This window comes from Capricornis sumatraensis, chromosome 6 (genome assembly GCF_032405125.1).
Source record: "Capricornis sumatraensis isolate serow.1 chromosome 6, serow.2, whole genome shotgun sequence".
NCBI classification, from domain to species: Eukaryota; Metazoa; Chordata; class Mammalia; order Artiodactyla; family Bovidae; genus Capricornis; species Capricornis sumatraensis.
The window spans coordinates 9,339,575-9,357,519 of record NC_091074.1 but is presented as its reverse complement, the minus strand read 5'-3'; the positions used below and the strand labels follow the sequence as shown (position 1 = coordinate 9,357,519).

Here is a 17,945-nt window from a genome sequence, read left to right as displayed (position 1 = left end):
AACAGCCAGGACACGGGGGAGAGCTAGCACTCGGCGACAGGGTGACGGGCCAGGGCACGGGGGAGAGCGAGCACCCGGCGACAGGATGACGGGCCAGGGCACGGGGGAGAGCTAGCGTCCGACGACAGGCGAGCAGGTGAAGGGCCAGGGCACGGGGGAGAGCGAGCACCCGGCGACAGGATGACGGGCCAGGGCACGGGGGAGAGCGAGCACCCGGCGACAGGATGACGGGCCAGGGCACGGGGGAGAGCGAGCGTCCGACGACAGGATGACGGGCCAGGGCACGGGGGAGAGCGAGCACCCGGCGACAGGATGACGGGCCAGGGCACGGGGGAGAGCGAGCGTCCGACGACAGGATGACGGGCCAGGGCACGGGGGAGAGCGAGCGTCCGACGACAGGATGACGGGCCAGGGCACGGGGGAGAGCGAGCACTCGGCGACAGGATGACGGGCCAGGGCACGGGGGAGAGCGAGCACCCGGCGACAGGATGACGGGCCAGGGCACGGGGGAGAGCGAGCACCCGGCGACAGGCGAGCGGGTGACGGGCCAGGGCACGGGGGAGAGCGAGCACCCGGCGACAGGATGACGGGCCAGGGCACGGGGGAGAGCGAGCATCCGACGACAGGATGACGGGCCAGGGCACGGGGGAGAGCGAGCACCCGGCGACAGGCGAGCGGGTGACGGGCCAGGGCACGGGGGAGAGCGAGCGTCCGACGACAGGATGACGGGCCAGGGCACGGGGGAGAGCGAGCATCCGACGACAGGATGACGGGCCAGGGCACGGGGGAGAGCGAGCACCCAGCGACAGGATGACGGGCCAGGGCACGGGGGAGAGCGAGCACCCGGCGACAGGCGAGCGGGTGACAGGTGTTCATACACAATGGAATATTACTCAGCCGTAAAATGGAATAAAACTGGGTATTTGTAGAGATGAATATGAAACTATACAGTTTATATACAGTCTGTTATACAGAGTGAAGTCAGAAAGAGAAAAACGAATACTCCATATTGATGCATACATATATATAAAACACGTAAATATGGAATCTAGAAAAAGAGTGCCGAGAAGCCTATTTGCAGGGCAGGAACAGAGACACAGGATGCAGAGAACGGCCTTGTGGACGCGGGGAGAGGAAGGAGAGAGTAGGATCAACACGTACACACGCCCACGTGCAGTACAGAGTCGGGGGGCTGCTCAGAGCACAGGGCGCTCAGCTCGGCGCGCTGTGGTGACCTAGAGGGGAGGCATGGGGGGTGAGCAGGAGGGAGGCTTCGGAGGGAGGGGTCAACGTAGTTACAGCTGAGTCACGCTGCTGTAGGGCAGAGACACAACGCTGCGGAGCCATTATCCTCCAATCATGAAGATAAAATAACAGAAGTGATATGTTTGCATGATGAAGTAGATTCAGCCATGAAACAGGAGGAAATAATGCCATTTGCTGTCACCTATGGGCCGAGAGAGCATCATAGTAAAGTGAATAAGTCAGAAAGAGAAAAACAAACAGCATGTGGTGTCACTCACAGGTGGAATGTGGGAATGGATACAATGAGCTAGCTTACAAAAGTAGAAGGGATGTTCAGACTTAGAAAAACGGACTTATGGTCACCAAAGGGGAAAGATGGGGTGGGAGGGGTAAATCAGGAGGCTGGCACTAACTCACACATGTAAATACATAATCAACACAGACCTACTTTATGCAAGGGAGGTGTACTAAACATTGTGTAAAAACCTATATATGGAAAAAACCACAAAGATGAACATCTACATTTGTGACGGAGTAAGATTCTGTATACCTACAACAAACATGACATTGTATATCCACTTTACTCCAAATACATACATATATACATGCAAACATATATATATATATATATATATATATGTTAAAGTTAAAAAAAATTAAAGAAGTAATGAGGCACAAGTTTTTGGTGGCTTCTTGTAGCACATTTCATTCTAATTTACAAACCCCAAAAAGCACTTCCACTAAGGCACTCCAGTTTGACACCAGCACTATCTATAGCAGCCAGGACAAAGAAGCAACCTACATGTCCACTGACGGATGGATAAAGAGGATGTGGTGCATATTACAATGGAACACTACTCAGTCATACAAAGACGGAAACAAATGTCAGTTGCCATAGCCTGGAGAGACCTAGAGATTGTCATTTTAAGTCAGTCAGAAAGAGAGAGACAAATACGATATCGCATATATATATATATATATATATATATATATATGGAATCTTGAAAAAAACGATACAGGTGAACTTATTTATACAGATAAGCTTATTTATAAGACAGAAACAGACTTGCTGACGTAGATAGTGAATTTATGGTGACCACAGGAGAAAGGTAAGGCTCTCCAGGCAGCTCTCGTGGTAAAGAGCCCGCCTGCCAGTGCAGGAGACATAAGCACACTCAGGTGTGATCCCCGGGTCAGGAAGATCCCCTGCAGAAGGAAATGGCAACCTGCTCCAGTATTCTTGCCTGGAGAATCCCATGGACAGAGGAGCCTGGTGGGCTACAGTCCATGGGGGTCGCAAAGATTCGAATACAAGTGAAGTGACTTAGCACCCACAGCAGGGAGGGGATGAACTGGGAGATTCAGATGGACATATAGAGAGCAGTGCATTTAAGACAGCTAACCAGCAAGGACCTGCTGCATAGCACAGGGGGCTACACTCCCTAAATGGGAAAAAACTTGAAAAGATACGTGTGTATCACTGAATCACTTTGCTGTACACCTGAAACTAATACAACATTGTTAATCAATTTACTCCAGTGTAAAATGAAAATAAGACATTGGACAATAAACTCCTGTTAAGAATTTATCCTTTTCAAACATTTCTGTGAGTGCAGAGTTCTCTTAAGTGCCTCACGTTTATGTTCTGTAATTCCAGAGATAACCAGCAGAGGGAGCGCAAATAATTTTATAAAACATTCATACTTCAGAGCTGAGATTCAAACTTGAGGTCAATCAATGGGGCAAAACCAGGGAAGAGAGGTGCAGCACTGGGGGGAGGCTGGGCGCACGCACTCACCTTGCAGTCCATCCTGCAGAGCCTGCCTTCCTGCACGGTCAGATCCCCGGGGGCCTGCAGGAAGTGCGGGCGGAAGAACCGCTCCTGGATGGGCTCCCCTTCGTCAGCACTGTCCCTGGACCGTGAGCGTGGCCTTCAGACCAGAGTCAACATGCGGGAGATGGGGGTGGGGCGGACAGATGATACAGAAAAACAGATCGATAGATGGCAGGTCATTTCTAGGGTCCCAGTCATCTGCTTTCTACACACAGGGGCAAAAACATAATTTCCTTACCTGCTTACCTGATCCCTAATCTCAACCGTTTACACCATAAAAAAAGTCAGGAGGCAAAATCTTGTTTCATTTGGGAGTTTGATACAAATTTAATAGTCTGCTAACTGCAGATCTTAATCTGCTATCCTAACCCTTATGACTAGTATAAATCATGAATTGGGAAATGGGAAAAAAGATAGGTTAAAGAAAGCTTTAAAGTATTTTTAAAGCTGAATGAGAACTGTATGGGAACTAGCAGCTCATTTACTACCAAATAGTTTTCAGTATGAATAACTATAACTTTCGGCTGTGAGTGAAAGTTTGTAGGAAATCAGAAGTTCTTATTTTTTAAGAAAGTAATATATTTCTAATAAAAATTCCTTTTCATTAACCAGGAAAACAACTGAAGTTTTAGGCAGGTCTTCTGCATCCGTTATCCATGTACCTGAAGACAGTTATTTTTTGCTTTAAAATGAAATTGTGTGAATCTCCCAGATTCTGTGCATCTTTCTTGCTTTTGAGTATGTTTCTAGAGGCACCTTTTAAGAGTAAAATGATTTAAAGTGATTGCAGGGAAGATGTAATAATCAAAGGACAAGATGTTCAAACTAATTCTGCCAGTGATCATCAGAAAGTAAGTTATGAAACACTTAACTAGAAAAAGCAAAACAAAAGAAAAATTAGTATAATGGGCTAGAATTATCCACCCTTCAACATAGAGTCACCTATCAGATCTAGTTTACCAGCACGATGCTCCTCCAGGAAACTGCTTGCCATGTGGCCCATGAATAGCCGAAATGTACTGAAGGCCCCGGAGAAGCAGATGGACTTGCTCAGCTGTGCTGTGCTCACAGCTGGCACAGGTGGCGCCGTGCGCGGGTCCTGCCCCGGAGGCCAGCATCACAGCTGTGAGCCCGAGGCCTGCAGCTGCCTCCCGAACACTGGCAGACACTGGTGCGGACCTGCTCGCTGTTTCTGCTCCTCCTGCGGCTTCTCCGGTGTGTCCTCCCCTGCCCCTGTGGCCCTCCAGGACCCCAGCCCACCTGGAATCCCCTGACAGGGTGCCCAGGCCAGCAGCCCACCAGCTCCTTTGAAGCCACGCCCATCACTGGGCACCACATGCCCCGCCCATGCTCGTGCGCCGCAGCGGCTGCGGGTACGGAGTGTCCAAAATGTGGCCAGTCTGACCTTGAGGTCTGGGTCTCGAGTAAACTTGTGCACTGAGTGACGGGAGCAGAAACCTTCAGGCGCGAGGTGGTCCAGGCAACCAGAGGCCCGGAGCGAGGGCGGCGATGAGTGGCGCGCGGCCGGGCCTGGGCATACCCGTGGCGACACGGCTGCCACACGACACACCTCCTGGCTGGCGTCCCCACCCCAGCCACAGGGAGCCCCAGGCTTCCCCTCACGTGCCCACTCTGTCGGCTCCCCACAATGCTGACGGTGCCGGGTTCAGGAGCCAGCGAGACCCCAGCAATGCCCGGGAAGGGCGCAGGACGTACCTTCTGCCATGAGGGTGTCCGGCCGGCGGGCGGGGGCTGCGGCCTCTCTGGTTCACGGCCTGGACCATCAGCCGCCCTGTGCAGCTGACGCGGCCCTGCGGGGACAGGACCACGGCGGTGAGCAATGCCTGGAGCCAGTGCGGTCTCCCCAGGCCCACGGGCGGCCCCCGCCCCCGCCCGCCCCCCGGGACTCGGCGTGTGAAGCACGTGGATAAGAAGGGCCCCCTCCGACGCTTGGCTCGGCTTTACCGTTTCATCTAGGATGCCGTTTAAGACGACGACCCCCTATGAATTAACCGTCACTTGCCAAGGTCTCTCGAGCCCATGAACATTCTCCCCATGAAATGAGCGCATTTGAGATTTATGAACCAGAAGCAAATGCCTGAAACGTGAGGGTCAGATGACAAGGGTTAGTTAGATAAACTATCTAATGAAAAACTGTATTTTATCTTTAAAACATTTTTAATTTGCACTATAGCTGATGGGTCTACAACCACCCTGCCCAAACACACCCAATCTCATCTGAAATACAGTGGACTTAACATCAGTTTTAGGTATAAAACATGAGTCAACATTTTTGGTGCTTATGCCCCGTCTAAAGTGGTGACAAAGCACAGCTGTACGCACTACCGTATCTCTCTGTCGACAGAGAGTCCGACGCGTGCTGTCTTAGGGGCATGCAGCGGTGCTGAGGGGCCCGACTACAGGAATAAAGGACCCAGGGGCTGCAGCTTCCTGGCCCAGGCTCCTCTTTCTCCCCATGGCTGGCAGAGCAGCAAAGCAGATTCTCTCCTCCACTTGCTCCTCTCAAGGCCCAAGAGCACGAGTGGACGGACTTCTAACCTCTGACGGCGACCGAAAGCGAGAAGCCAGGGCAGGAACCTGAGAAGTGGACTGATCATTCTTGTCCTCGGTGAATTCGAGCTCCCAGATGAAGGGCAGCCCTGTGTGCACTCACGTCACAGCTGACCACTGACCCTCACTGTCATCCCAAGCGGTCTACATACGGGAGGCCAGAGCTGAGGGTCGCAGGGGTTCGCAGCTGCCTTCTGAGCTCCCCTGGGAGTGGGCTGAGGGGGGAGAGGATGCTGGCGGGGGACACGGAGGGAGGCGCCACAGCAGGGTGCAGGGAGGGGCCCTGCACGTCTCCCCACAGCCTGCACGTCAGGCCCCAGGCCCCAGGCAAGGCACAGACTCACACGGACAGTGCAGACGGAGGGTGAGGAGGCCCCAGGAGGAGCGGCTGCCGGAACACACAGCTCGTGTGGCCCTAAACCGCGAGGAAGGCCCCTCCTTCACTGAGGCCACCACACCCCCAAGTACCGTGCAGCGTACTTCGGGAGGGAACGACTCCCGCCCCGCACCAACTGCATCTCAGGTTCCGGCCACGTGACAGAAGCTCTCCCATGCTGACCCTGGCACACACCGGGGGCTCCCCAACACAGCCTGACACCTGAGAATCACATTGATCCGTCCCCCGTACTTGTGTAGGTGCACGTGCCCGGGAGAGCCTGTTACAAACAGCACAGCGGACGAGTCACCGCGGCTGGTCTAACAGGTGGACACGGAAGCCCCGTGGTTCTTTCCAGAGCTTGGGGACAAGAGCTGTGCGTTCACACCGACAGCGCCCCTTGTTCTCAGGACAGGGTTTCCCTCCTTTCTGCTTTGCTGCTCCATCACGGGCTCTGGGGCCCCTCAACGCTGTCTGTCCACCTTTAGCCGTCTTATCAACCCATGAAGGAATAACAGAAGTGAATGTGTGGCGTGAAGCTTGGAAGGAGCCAAGAAATCCTGTAAAGCTGAAACAGAGCCCACCAACAGGCCAGTCTTTCGAGTGTAACTCTGCTGCCCACAGCTCCTCTGTTCCTACCAAGTCCTCGGCTGAAGGCTGACACGAGTCCGGAGTGTGGACTCTGAAGGTGGTTCTGCGCGCGATGCCCGGCTCATGAGGTGCACGTGATGCCTGGCAAGGCGGGTTCTTTACCTGCTCTGCAAACAGCATCTGCCTGTCCTGGCTCACAGAGTCTAACCGAGGGCCCAGGGCTCAGGACAGCCAGCCACTTGGACACACAGCACAGCTGGAGAAAGCACAAAGCACCACGGCCATCCCAGCCCCGGGCAGGACTGGGCACCCAGCAATGCAGCAGAGCAAAGCCAGCCGCGTCTGCATCCCGCTGCGCCTTCAGGAGGCGGGAGGCGCGCAGAGGCGGGGCCCGCGGTCCCAGTCTGGCAGAGGGGACACGGCACAGCCCCTCCCGACCTCGCTAACCCTGCAGCTGCCTGTCTCCTGGGAGCCGCCAGGCAGGGATGCTCTCTGGTGGAAACCTGTCAACAACACCTCACATGCCTCTTACTCCCGAAGACCAAGCAGGTGGGAAAGTCTTCTATGAAATTAACTGCTGGCCGTGTTCGCCTCCCTCTGTGCTTCTCGCCCTCTCTCGTGGCTACTCTTAGGACTTATCTCCCTCGCCTGGAGAGTTCACCGCTCACGCTCTGTGACTCAGGTCGGTTTCCATCAGCCTTTTCCTCCTTCCCTCAGCGATACTGTGGAAGCCACGGTGTGTGCGAAAAGGTAGATGGTGCTGTCCCCCTTCCAAACACGAATCCTTCTAGATCATGGAAGAAAATCATGGCACCAAAGGGCATCAAGGAAGCAGGGAGCCCACATCAGGCAACCCCACGCCATGCTTCTGGGACTGGAAGCATATGTATGTATCTATGCTTTATGTATCCTGGAAAACTTAGCTTTTACTTTTGAGATTTTTTTTCCAGTACCTATTTACATCATGATCCTTTTAAACCATTTGTTAATTCACAAATTACAAGACTGACAAAGCCATTTTCTATACCATAGCAACTGTTTATAAAGCTGAGTTTATGGAGTGCTGGGCTTCCCTGGTGGCTTAGAGGTAAAGAACCCGCCTGCAGTGCAGGAGATATAAAAGACGGGGGTTTGATCCCTGAGTTGGGAAGATCCCCTGGAGAAGGAACTGGCCGTATTCTTGCCTGGAGAATTCCACAGACAGGGAAGCTCAGCGTGCTGCTGTCCACGGGGCCACAGTCCGATGCGACTGAGCAGCTAAACAACATGGAGGGTGAGGGGTTTCTATCACCAAGTTCCCACGGCAACAAGTGACAGCTTGCACCAAGGATCAGGCAGAGAAGCGGGCTCTCGTGGGTCATGGCTGAAATGCCACTTTGTTTTCCTAAGTGGGTAGGAAGTTCATTCCAATTTCTCACAAAACTGGACACACAATCTTGGATGACTCACAAAACCCACATGTGGCATGTGTGCATGGACCTGCCACTGAAGACCAGGGATGAGAAGGCATTTCACCCCTGAACTAACTAACACCCACCAGGAGATGTGCTCAGAAGCTCACAACAGTGGCTGTCAAGCGCCACAAAACCCAAATGCACAGCAACGTCAGCCTGAGGCCCACATCGACTCTCAGGATCTCCCCAGACTCTGCTTAGGGGTCTCGCCTCCGATGCTTGCCTCTTGGTCATTCAGGTAGGAAAGGAGAAGTTTAGTGATATGAACACACCTGTTAATGAGAATCCCGGTGGATCAGACCTCAAGAGACAGCAGGATTCCGGCATGAGGATCTGCTTTGGCAGGGGAGCCTCTGGGGCCCAGAGTGGTCACCCTGCTGTCTGCTCAGTCCACAGGCGGGACGGAGACACAGTCAGGAAAGCTGGGCTTGGGACTTTGCTGTGGCCAGGGGCTGAGACTCTGCGCTCCCAATGTGGGGGCCCGGGTTCCATCCCTGATCAGGGAACCAGACCCCACATGCCACAACTAAGATTCTGCAATTGCATCTAAAGCTCAACCACCCTGCATGCCTCAAACAGACCCAGCACAGCCAATAAACAGACCAAAAAGGAAAAGCGGGCTTCTGGTGCCCTGACGTAAATGGTCACTGCCCATCTCTCTGTCCCCAAGAGGTAAAGCACGAAGAATCAGACGAGGTGATCTACAGGGCGGGGCTGGCTCTTCCCGGAGGCAGCAGAGCTCAGGGCCCCAGGCTGAAGGTGGGGGCCTCCTCCTGGCCCTGGTGTGGCTCCCACCAGCCAGGCTGTGGTGGTGGGGGCTGGATCTTCAGCTAAGCCCCCACCCTAGCCCCCAGCTGTGCAGTCCTGATTCAGCCACGCTGGCTGGGAACTCCCCCTCAAGGTGTGACATCACCTGAAGGAGACCACACGCAGAGTCCAAACTGCAGTTTGACATTTGCGTTATTCTGTTCTTTAAAAGTGCTCACTCCAAGAACAGTCCAAAACATGCAGCAGGCAAAACGCCTGGCCACGAACAGCAGACCCCCAGCAGCGTGACTGCGGAAGGAGCACAGTGCACTCTAGCTCCATCACCTGCCCCAGCCTTCTCAGGGCACAAGAGAAAGAAAGAGCCCAGCAGGAAGGAAAACCCTGGGGTTTGTTGAGTTCTCCACTACCCTTTTAAGAGGAAGAAAGCAGAAGATGGGAGTCGGTTAGGAAGCATACTAAAAATACAGTTTTAAAAAAGTGCCACTTTCATTCCCTCAAATACACCAACATGAACACCAACAAGCATGCAAACGTAATTGTTTAGTAAAGGTCATGACTGGGACTGTTTTTCAGAGGCCATGTATTCACTGATTGAAATATCAGAGCCTCAAGAAGGCGCATGAACTTGGAAACTGTTCCTGGTCAGTAAGGAGTCAGCTGTCCCAGATCACACCCTGGTTGCAGTGAAATCTGTGGGACCTCAGTTCAGTCTAATTTTAACACCGCTGCAGTAAGGTGTTTTTAAGTGACAATGTAACCTCAGGACAGGACAGCGCTGTTGGCCACACTGTACGCACTTGCAGAAGTGTGCAAGCGCTGCTAAGAGCACCTGTATCGTCTACTAACACTTGGTGTTTCTTTCAAAAGAAATAATGAAATACAGAATGATACAAACAGGTCAGAGATTTTTTAAAAAGGATGACTTGTGAGCTACCTCCACCAGTGACATAATAAAACTGTCAGCTTTCTTTTTTAAAAGAGTGTGTTATTTACAGGCTTCCTTGATAGCTCAGTTGGTAAAGAATCCGCCTGCAATGCAGGTAGACCCTGGCTCGATCCCTGGGTTGGGAAGATCCCCTGGAGAAGGGAAAGGCTACCCACTCCAGTATTTTGGCCTGGAGAATTCCATGGACTGTATACTCCATGGGGTCGCAAAGAGTCGGACATGGCTGACTATGTGCTTTCTGTAGACTTTGTGAAGTACCCTGTCAAGTGTTTAAGGCACAAAACCACTTCTTACACATGTCTGTGGATCCAGTACAGTTCCTAAAATATACAAGATATTCTATAAAAAAGAATTTGCAGGCTTGAATTGGAACCTGGTAGCCAGTAGCTGCCTACTAAATTCTAAGTAGTCAATTAATTTTTTGACCCTAAATCTAAAGGCCAATACAAGAGAAAAACCAAAATCCTGAGTGCTCTATTTATATTCTATCAAAATTATAATTTGTCTACACTTATAGGTTATTTAAATTCCACTGAATTAAGTATGTGTGTATTTCTTCTAAATATTTAATTTTTGAGTCTTCCTACCATATCTTACACATACCCCTCACTCCCCTCTCCTGGGAATGTTATTCTACATGGAATCACATGGATTGCGTGTCTATTTACTGGCTCATCTTCTGTCTCGGGACTTCGTCCTCCTGAGAACGGCAGCCCCAGCCCCGAGGAGAGGTGTGCACAGCAGTCTCTCGACATTGTGGAAATAAATGGTGCACATCTGTGCATCATGCACACAAACGTCTAATGGAGTAAACAAACACTCAGGAAAGGAAATCTCTGCTGGGAAACCAAGCTGGACAGAGGACATGGGGGACCAGTGCCCCATCAGGTGAGCCGCTTCTCCGCCTGGGGACAGCGCTGGTGCAGAGCAGAGCAAGGCCACCCACGCTTCCCACCTGAGGGTTTGCGGCCATGACTGTGTAATTGCCGTCGTCCTCCAGCGTGGAGGCTGTGGTGTGCAGGGAGCAGGTCCCGCTGGGGTCGCTGCGGATGCTGTAGTGATCGTTCTTGGGGGAGATCTGCTTTCCATCCTTAAACCAGTAAATCTGTGGGAGGAGACAGAGAGAAGGTGAGGCCTGTGTGTGTAGGGTGGGTGGGGGGCTGCTCTGAGCTCCTGTGACAGAACAGGACACCTGGGCAGGACCTTGACTTCCGAGGGACAAGGTGAGACAGCAAACAGGCTAGTTCTAGTCTAGCTTCAGAAATTACACGTTCTCTTTCTTTCTAGAAGATGTATAGGGATTTCCCTGGTGGTCTAGCGGCTAAGACTCCTCGCTCCTACTGCAGGAGGCCCAGGTTCAATCCTTGGTCAGGGAACTAGATTCCACTTGCCCCAGCTAAGATCACAGACCCTGCATGCTGCAGTTAAGACATGGTGCCGCCAAATAATAAAGTAAGAAAAACGTATATTTTAAATAATAAATTAGTATTAAAATAAGATATATTAATATATTAAATTATTAATAAAATCATATATATATGACATACATAAGCGGCATTTACATTCATCCATTATTTACATGGTAGACAGCGATGACTTCTCAGCTGGCATCACAGTTTCCTTTTTGCTTCTGTTTTCAAATGTCCTAAGTGAACATGTATTACTTGTAAAGGTAAAAGCATTATCTCAAGATGAAAAAAAACCTGACCCTAAAGTCCAGTCAATTCGTCTGTGTCAGACAAACAGACCAGGGTGAGAGGGCAGGGTGGGGGGCGCAGGTTGGGGACACAAGGTTGAAGGTTACAGTCCACCAGCTCTCCCCACGATGTTAAACACAGTTGTATTTAAACGTATACTAATTTTCAAATAATAGTTGGAGTGACAGAAAATTGTGAAAAATACAATGGAAGTACATCTTGATTAGATAGAAATGTTCTAGATGGCCAAACCATCTCTTCTCCAGGTCCGTCCTCCCCCTCTCACCTTTAGGCAAGATCCCAGGCAATCAGCTTATCATGGTTTGGTGGTTATATCTGAGCTGGTCATGAACTTCACAGCAGAAGAGAAGCCGCAGTGACGGTCACAGAGCTGCAGCCCCAACACAGCCAGTACACTGTGTCGGCCGGAGGAAACGGCATCCTCGCTTTTCAAGCAGGATGCGGTCACCTCTGTTCCCTGCAGCCCAGGGCACTCCTAACTGATTCCCGGCAGAGGAAACCTACTTCAGAGTCTGCCATAAAATGAACTTCCTCCTGCATGTACATCATTTGGCAAGTTGAGACCACAGCGGGCCTCTCACTGCTACTCCTGTCAAAGCCTCTGAATCTGAAAAACGGTTCTTAAACCTTCCATGTCTAAGACAGGAAAAGGCTAGAAACAGACAACATGAAGCAAGTGCACCAACAATGAGGGTCTGAGAGCTGTAGCTCTTCCCTCCCTAGTTTCTATGGAAACAATGCTAACAGTATTGCCATTCTCCAGAATCTAAAAGTTCATCATCGAAACAGACTAGCAACTTTCAGTTCTAAAAGCTAAGTTACATAATGGCTGACACTTCATAATTATCATGCTCTTACTGGTTGGCTTACTTCCTGGAACAAACAAGCTCTGATCAGTATATAATTTCTCCCTTTCACATTCTTGCTGCTATGCCAGTTCTTTAGAATTCTTTTTTCCCTTTAATCCTATTTTTCACCTGTATTATACTTAGTAGACAACTTCAAATGAGAATTAAGAGATGTATTGTGCTGAGCTGCTCAGTCGTGTCTGACTATTCTCGACTCCATGGACTGCCGTCTGCCAGGCTCCTCTTTCCGTGGGTATTCTCCAGGCAAAAGTACTGGAGTGGGCTGCCATGCCCTCCTCCAGGGGAGCTTCCCGACCCAGGGACTGAACCCAGATCTCCCGCATTGTAGGTGGATTCTTCACCATCTGAGCCACCAGGGAAGCCCAAATTAAGCGACAGTGCCAACATTCTACCAAGACTGCTCTGAGAGGAAAACAGTGTGAACCAGAACTTCGCTTCCGTCTTCTCATGTTTCCAGGGAACAAGCCTGTTGAGGGCAGAATATCCTGCGAGGGTGTCAAGGCGGGGCTTCCGCTTCTCACTGGGCCTCGCTCTCTGTCTTCTCTCCAGTCCCAGGGAAAAGTGCAGTCCTGTGTGCTGTTCCGTGGGGCCATGAGCGGTGACCCTAGTCTCTGTCCAAAGAGAGGGCCACCCGCCACCCGGTGTCCCCCTGTGCCTGTGGGACAGGGCTCTGGCCGGGCCAGCCCCAGCAGTGGTACTCCCGCCCCCTCCGCCTCTGTATCCACAGGAGGCCTGGGCTTTGTGGGTTAAACATACGATTCCCTTCAGTAGTGGCAGCTTCGCTCCTCTGTCCAGCACAAAGCACAGGCAGGGCTCAAGTTGAGGCCTGGCTGCCACAGCCCTCTGGCCTTGGGAAAGCTCGCCAACCTGCTGGAGCTGAGCCTGACAACTGCACCTGGGGTGTTGCAACGGTGACTCCATGGGAGGGAGAAGGGAGGGTGTGAGGCGCTCCTTGCCAGTCACTCTCCTAGTCTGTCTGTTCCGTCCCCTTAGATCCCATTCTATCCTACCCTATTCTGTTCAACCCTGTCCTAGTCTAGGGGCTGCCCTGGTGGCTCAGACGGTAAAGAATCTGCCTGCAATGCAGGAAATGTGGGTTCAATCCCTGGGTGGGGAAGATCCCCTGGAGGAGGGCATGGTGACCCACTCCAGTGTTCCTGCCTGGAGAATCCCATGGACAGAGGAGCCTGGCGGGCTACAGTCCACGGGGTCGCAAGCAATAGGACACGACTGAGGGACTGACACATTCAGTTTCAACTCCGGCACTTGTCCTCCTACCACACAGCCTGCAGGCTGGAGCCAGACCCATGCCCAGGGCACGCAGCTCTGAGAAGGCTGCGTCTCCACTCACCTTGGGCTTTGGGTCGCCGGCCACTCTGCACGTGAACGTCGCAGGCATACCCTCAAAGATCTTGTAATGCTTCAGCTTCACCTCAAAGAAGGGGGCCACTCCGCTCTCCACAGACGTGTCCCCGCAGGGTGCCTCGTCCCCTGACTCCTCCACAGGGGACCGCTCCAGCCGGTACTCGATTTCGCTGATGAGCCTCTGCTCACAGCTGGAGACCTTGTACTCCTGAGTCAGACGGAGGGGCTGCATCACCGACTGGGCCCTTCGTGCAACACACTGCCCCATCAGACTCAGCCTCTCTTCAGTCAGGCTCCCGGAGGACAGCGATGTGTTTACTACAGAGCTCAACAACAAGCCTGCACCCCAGTCACTCCCACATGAAACAAAGAATGCCTGGAAGGACATGTGCTATTTCAAACCATCCTCAAGTCCTGTCAACCGAAAAACACCACAGCCACACACCTAGGAGAATGAGTTTCTTTCCCTTCTCTCTCAGAATAGGGAGAAGGAAAAAAAAAAGGCAACAGTGACTCCTAAACTGCTCATAAAAGTGAAGCACTGATGCCACGCTGACCCATCCCTGTCTGAGGGTGGGCACCTCCCAGATGGGCAGCTGCGGGTCACTCGGCCTTTTCTCCAGCGGTGCTGGAGAAATGGTACCTTATTCCCTTCTCCTGACAATCTTCCCCACCCAGCTTCCGGCTTTCCCTCAGCTTCTCGGCTCTGGGCAACCATTCTCCACCCTCTTTAAAAGAAAAAGAGGTCTGACAGTCCAGTGAAATGTGTGGTTTAAAAAGTAGGCATCAAGTGCCCGCCAGCATCCTCTGGTAATGAAGGGGTACCAAGAGACCGCTTGCTCATGAAGTATAGAAAAGGCAGCCCATTATGAGACACTCTCTACTTAATATTAAATGAAAGGTTGTTTCAAACAAGGTTTTCTCTTAAAGTTACTCAATCTTTAAAAAACAGTCTGGCATGGGGTTTCCCTGGTGCCCAATGGATAAGACTTGGCACTATCAGTGGAGGGGGCAGGGTTCAAGCTAAGATGTTACACCCCACATGGCACGCCCCCAAACCCAAAACAGTCTGCTGGCTTGAAGGAAGAAATTCAGCAGAATGAATAAAACTGCAGGAGATACACAAGTTGCTTTGTCTAATTATTATCAAATTAATCAGTTTAAGAATTGGCTCTTTTTTCTCCTAGAAAACTTTTAACAAATGAGAAACTTCTCACAATTTAAAATTCAGAGTAGTCATCAAGGACAGAATAAAATTCAAGTCTGTAAATAAACGACGTGACAAATCACACTGCAGTAACTCCTTGCCTCTGATACTGAATGAAAACAGACAGTGAGTGCACTGGTCACTAACGTGTGGCAGGAAGTGCAGACACACAAGCACATGAGGGAGAACAGAGGAAGCGGACACAGAAGGACTGGGAGGAGAAGAGAGGTGAAGGTGACCTTTTGACCGTCCAGAGGGCTCTCTACAGAAGCACGAGATGGCCAGGGGTCCTGAAACAGCAGAAAAGGAGTAGTGAAGCCCAGTAAGAGAAGCGGCAAGAATCCAACCAGATTTCTAGCTTTAAGGGAAACTCTGGTGGGAGCAATGTTTAGCACAGAAAAACTTTCAGATTTTGAAGGCTGATCCATTTCTCAATAGACAGGAGAAAGAGTTTACTTGATCCTTTAAACTTGTGTTCTAAAGCTTTCTTTTACCTTAAAACTATTCAGTATATAGGGAGACTCCAAACAGAACCAGTGGAGATGATAAACAGCTCACAGCAAACCCATGAAGGATTCTGGTGTTGCTGCTGCTGCGGCTGCTAAGTCGCTTCAGTCGTGTCCAACTCTGTGCGACCCCATAGACGGCAGCCCACTAGGCTTCCCCGTCCCTGGGATTCTCCAGGCAATAACACTGGAGTGGGTTGCCATTTCCTTCTCCAATGCATGAAAGTGAAAAGTGAAAGTGAAGTCGCTCAGTCGTGCCCGACTCTTAGCGACCCCATGGACTACAGCCCACCAGCTCCTCTGTCCATGGGATTTTCCAGGCAAGAATACTGGAGTGGGGTGCCATTGCCTTCTCTGCTGGTGTTTGCAGGGGGCAAAGCAGATTCCCTGCTCATTATCGATTTTTAACTATATTTGTGAAGAAAAACATTCTTTTCTGTACATAGATACTTCACCTGGATGAGATGTTAAGAACGTAATTGAAAATAGTCATGAGTCATTTCACACAATTTCAGCGAATGTATGTTCCTCCACACAAACCTGTTTTGCATTACAGCACAGGACAGGGAAATCAGAAAGATACTTGAAAGAAGAGAAGCTAATGGATAAGAGAAAAAGGACAGGTGTCATCGATGGAAATAACTCCATCACCCCCTCAACACAGGGCATGCTCACTAGCCCGCTGGTCAGAGGCAGCCTGCGACCCAGCCTTGGTTCTGCACAGAGCTGGCCCCAGGACCAGGTCCCTAGGGAGGCTGGGGGTGGTGGGCGGAGAACACTCTGCTCTTCCGGGAAGCCGGGAGATCGCATACCTGGTTGGCCGCCTCCTCTTCTGGCTCCTGGACGTTGAAGACAGTCGCACTGTCGGCACCCAGCAGCCGCCGAGCCATCCTTTCTTCATAGGTCAACCTCTAAGCAAAGAAGCCACACGAGTCAGAAAAATCTCACTGCTGCAGCGCCTTGAGAACACGAATGCAAAGAGCAAACGGGTCTGTTCTCTGTGACCGCTCCTCTCCACCTCCGGATGCCTGTGCAGACAGGGGCCCTCTCCCACTGGCCCTCCAGTCCCGACTCGGTGCTGAGAGTCAGGGTGACCCGTCCCGAGAGCACACTGACGGTGAGCACGGCAAGCAACAGGGCAGAAGTCCCCTAAAAGCGTGTGTCACGTATTTATGCCTAATGATAAATATGAAGACAAAGACCTTTACATAGCAAGATGTTTTCTACAGGACGTGTACGGTCATAGCTATCACAGGCTTCAGAACAGCTCCGAGCCTGGGGAGGGAGTCCGAGGCTGGTGGGCAGTGCTGCTTTGAGAGCTCTTCTCCGGGGCCAGGCACAGGGGTGAACGCAGGCAAACACAGGAAGTCGTGGAGGCTGGTTGCACACGCTGACCTAGCAGAGGGGCTGGAAGCGGCCTGCTGACCTGACACCCACGGCCTCGAGCCTCAGGGGAGACTGCTCCCAGCCAAGGTGGTGAGGCTCCTGCTTTCAGCGACCAGGGCTTTGGGCTGAACACAAACCAAATGGCCCACTCGCGTTTGGTCTGATGGGTGCCCTTGAGTGCTGGCTCCAAAACGGTCATCAGCCCATTCACTGGGGCATTTTAAAAACAAGCTTTTGATTCAAAATAGAGAATAATTAGTAACGCAAAATAAAATTTTAAAAAATGTGCAAGTTTTTTCAGATGAACTTCCAAACTTCTGAATCTAGACACAGACTCTCCTAGAAACTCTCTAATCAGGAAAATATGCTGGGTAAACCGCTGCTTTCCAGTAATTGCTGGTCTTAGTCCCAGCGGAAACCAGGAAGAGAAGCAGGACACATGCCAAATGGCAAACAGACCTGAAGTTTCAATGGCCTTGTTTTGGGAAAAAGGGGCTGAGGATGAGGAGAGGTGGAGACAGGCATCTGTGGCACGGAGCGGCTCGTCTGCATGCTGCTGTTTAATTTTCTCACATGCGTTAAAAAATAATGGGTTCCATTTTCAGACACAGTTTTAAATACCTTTTTAAACACCTGCTCTCATAAAAAGCCTTCCTAATATTTGGGGAGGGCGGCCTGGTGCCACCCCATTCCTCTGGAGTGGAAGCATCACTCGATATTCAGGCCCATGTCAGACGCACTTGCCACCACCAGCAGCCAGACTCACTCACTGCTGTGTTTCGGAACCACTTGCTGCGCCGTGTGAATATAAAAAGTCATATACGAAGACGCCAGAAATGCGGACAGAGTCACGTGCAGCGTCAGGAAAAAGCTGTTTGACGGTCACATTTTCGAAGAACAGAAACCTTACTTGTCCTTTTAAAACTCTCAAATGTGGAAATGTACGGAAAATACTGGAAATGTCATTCACTGCTGAACAAATCCAAATAATATATACTTCTATGCAAGAGAGATATGACATATATATAACAAATATAAATACATGTAGTGTAATAATAATAGCTTACAGAAATCTTTTAAACCAAGAGTTATTAGTTCATAAGGAATAT

The 17,945-nt window shown here is 51.1% G+C and overlaps 1 protein-coding gene across 1 annotated transcript in view; it reads right to left on the bottom strand.

Annotated features, from left to right (window-relative positions):
• The window catches only part of PALLD (palladin, cytoskeletal associated protein), a 369,544-nt gene that overhangs the window by 6,709 nt on the left and 344,890 nt on the right, over positions 1-17,945 (bottom strand). The window contains exons 12-16 of the mRNA XM_068974720.1: positions 16,263-16,361; positions 13,724-13,945; positions 10,741-10,890; positions 4,796-4,890; positions 3,044-3,176 (exon numbers count right to left, since the gene is read on the bottom strand). Of these exons, the coding sequence (XP_068830821.1) occupies positions 3,044-3,176; positions 4,796-4,890; positions 10,741-10,890; positions 13,724-13,945; positions 16,263-16,361 (699 nt within the window). The remainder of the gene's footprint in view (positions 1-3,043; positions 3,177-4,795; positions 4,891-10,740; positions 10,891-13,723; positions 13,946-16,262; positions 16,362-17,945) is intronic.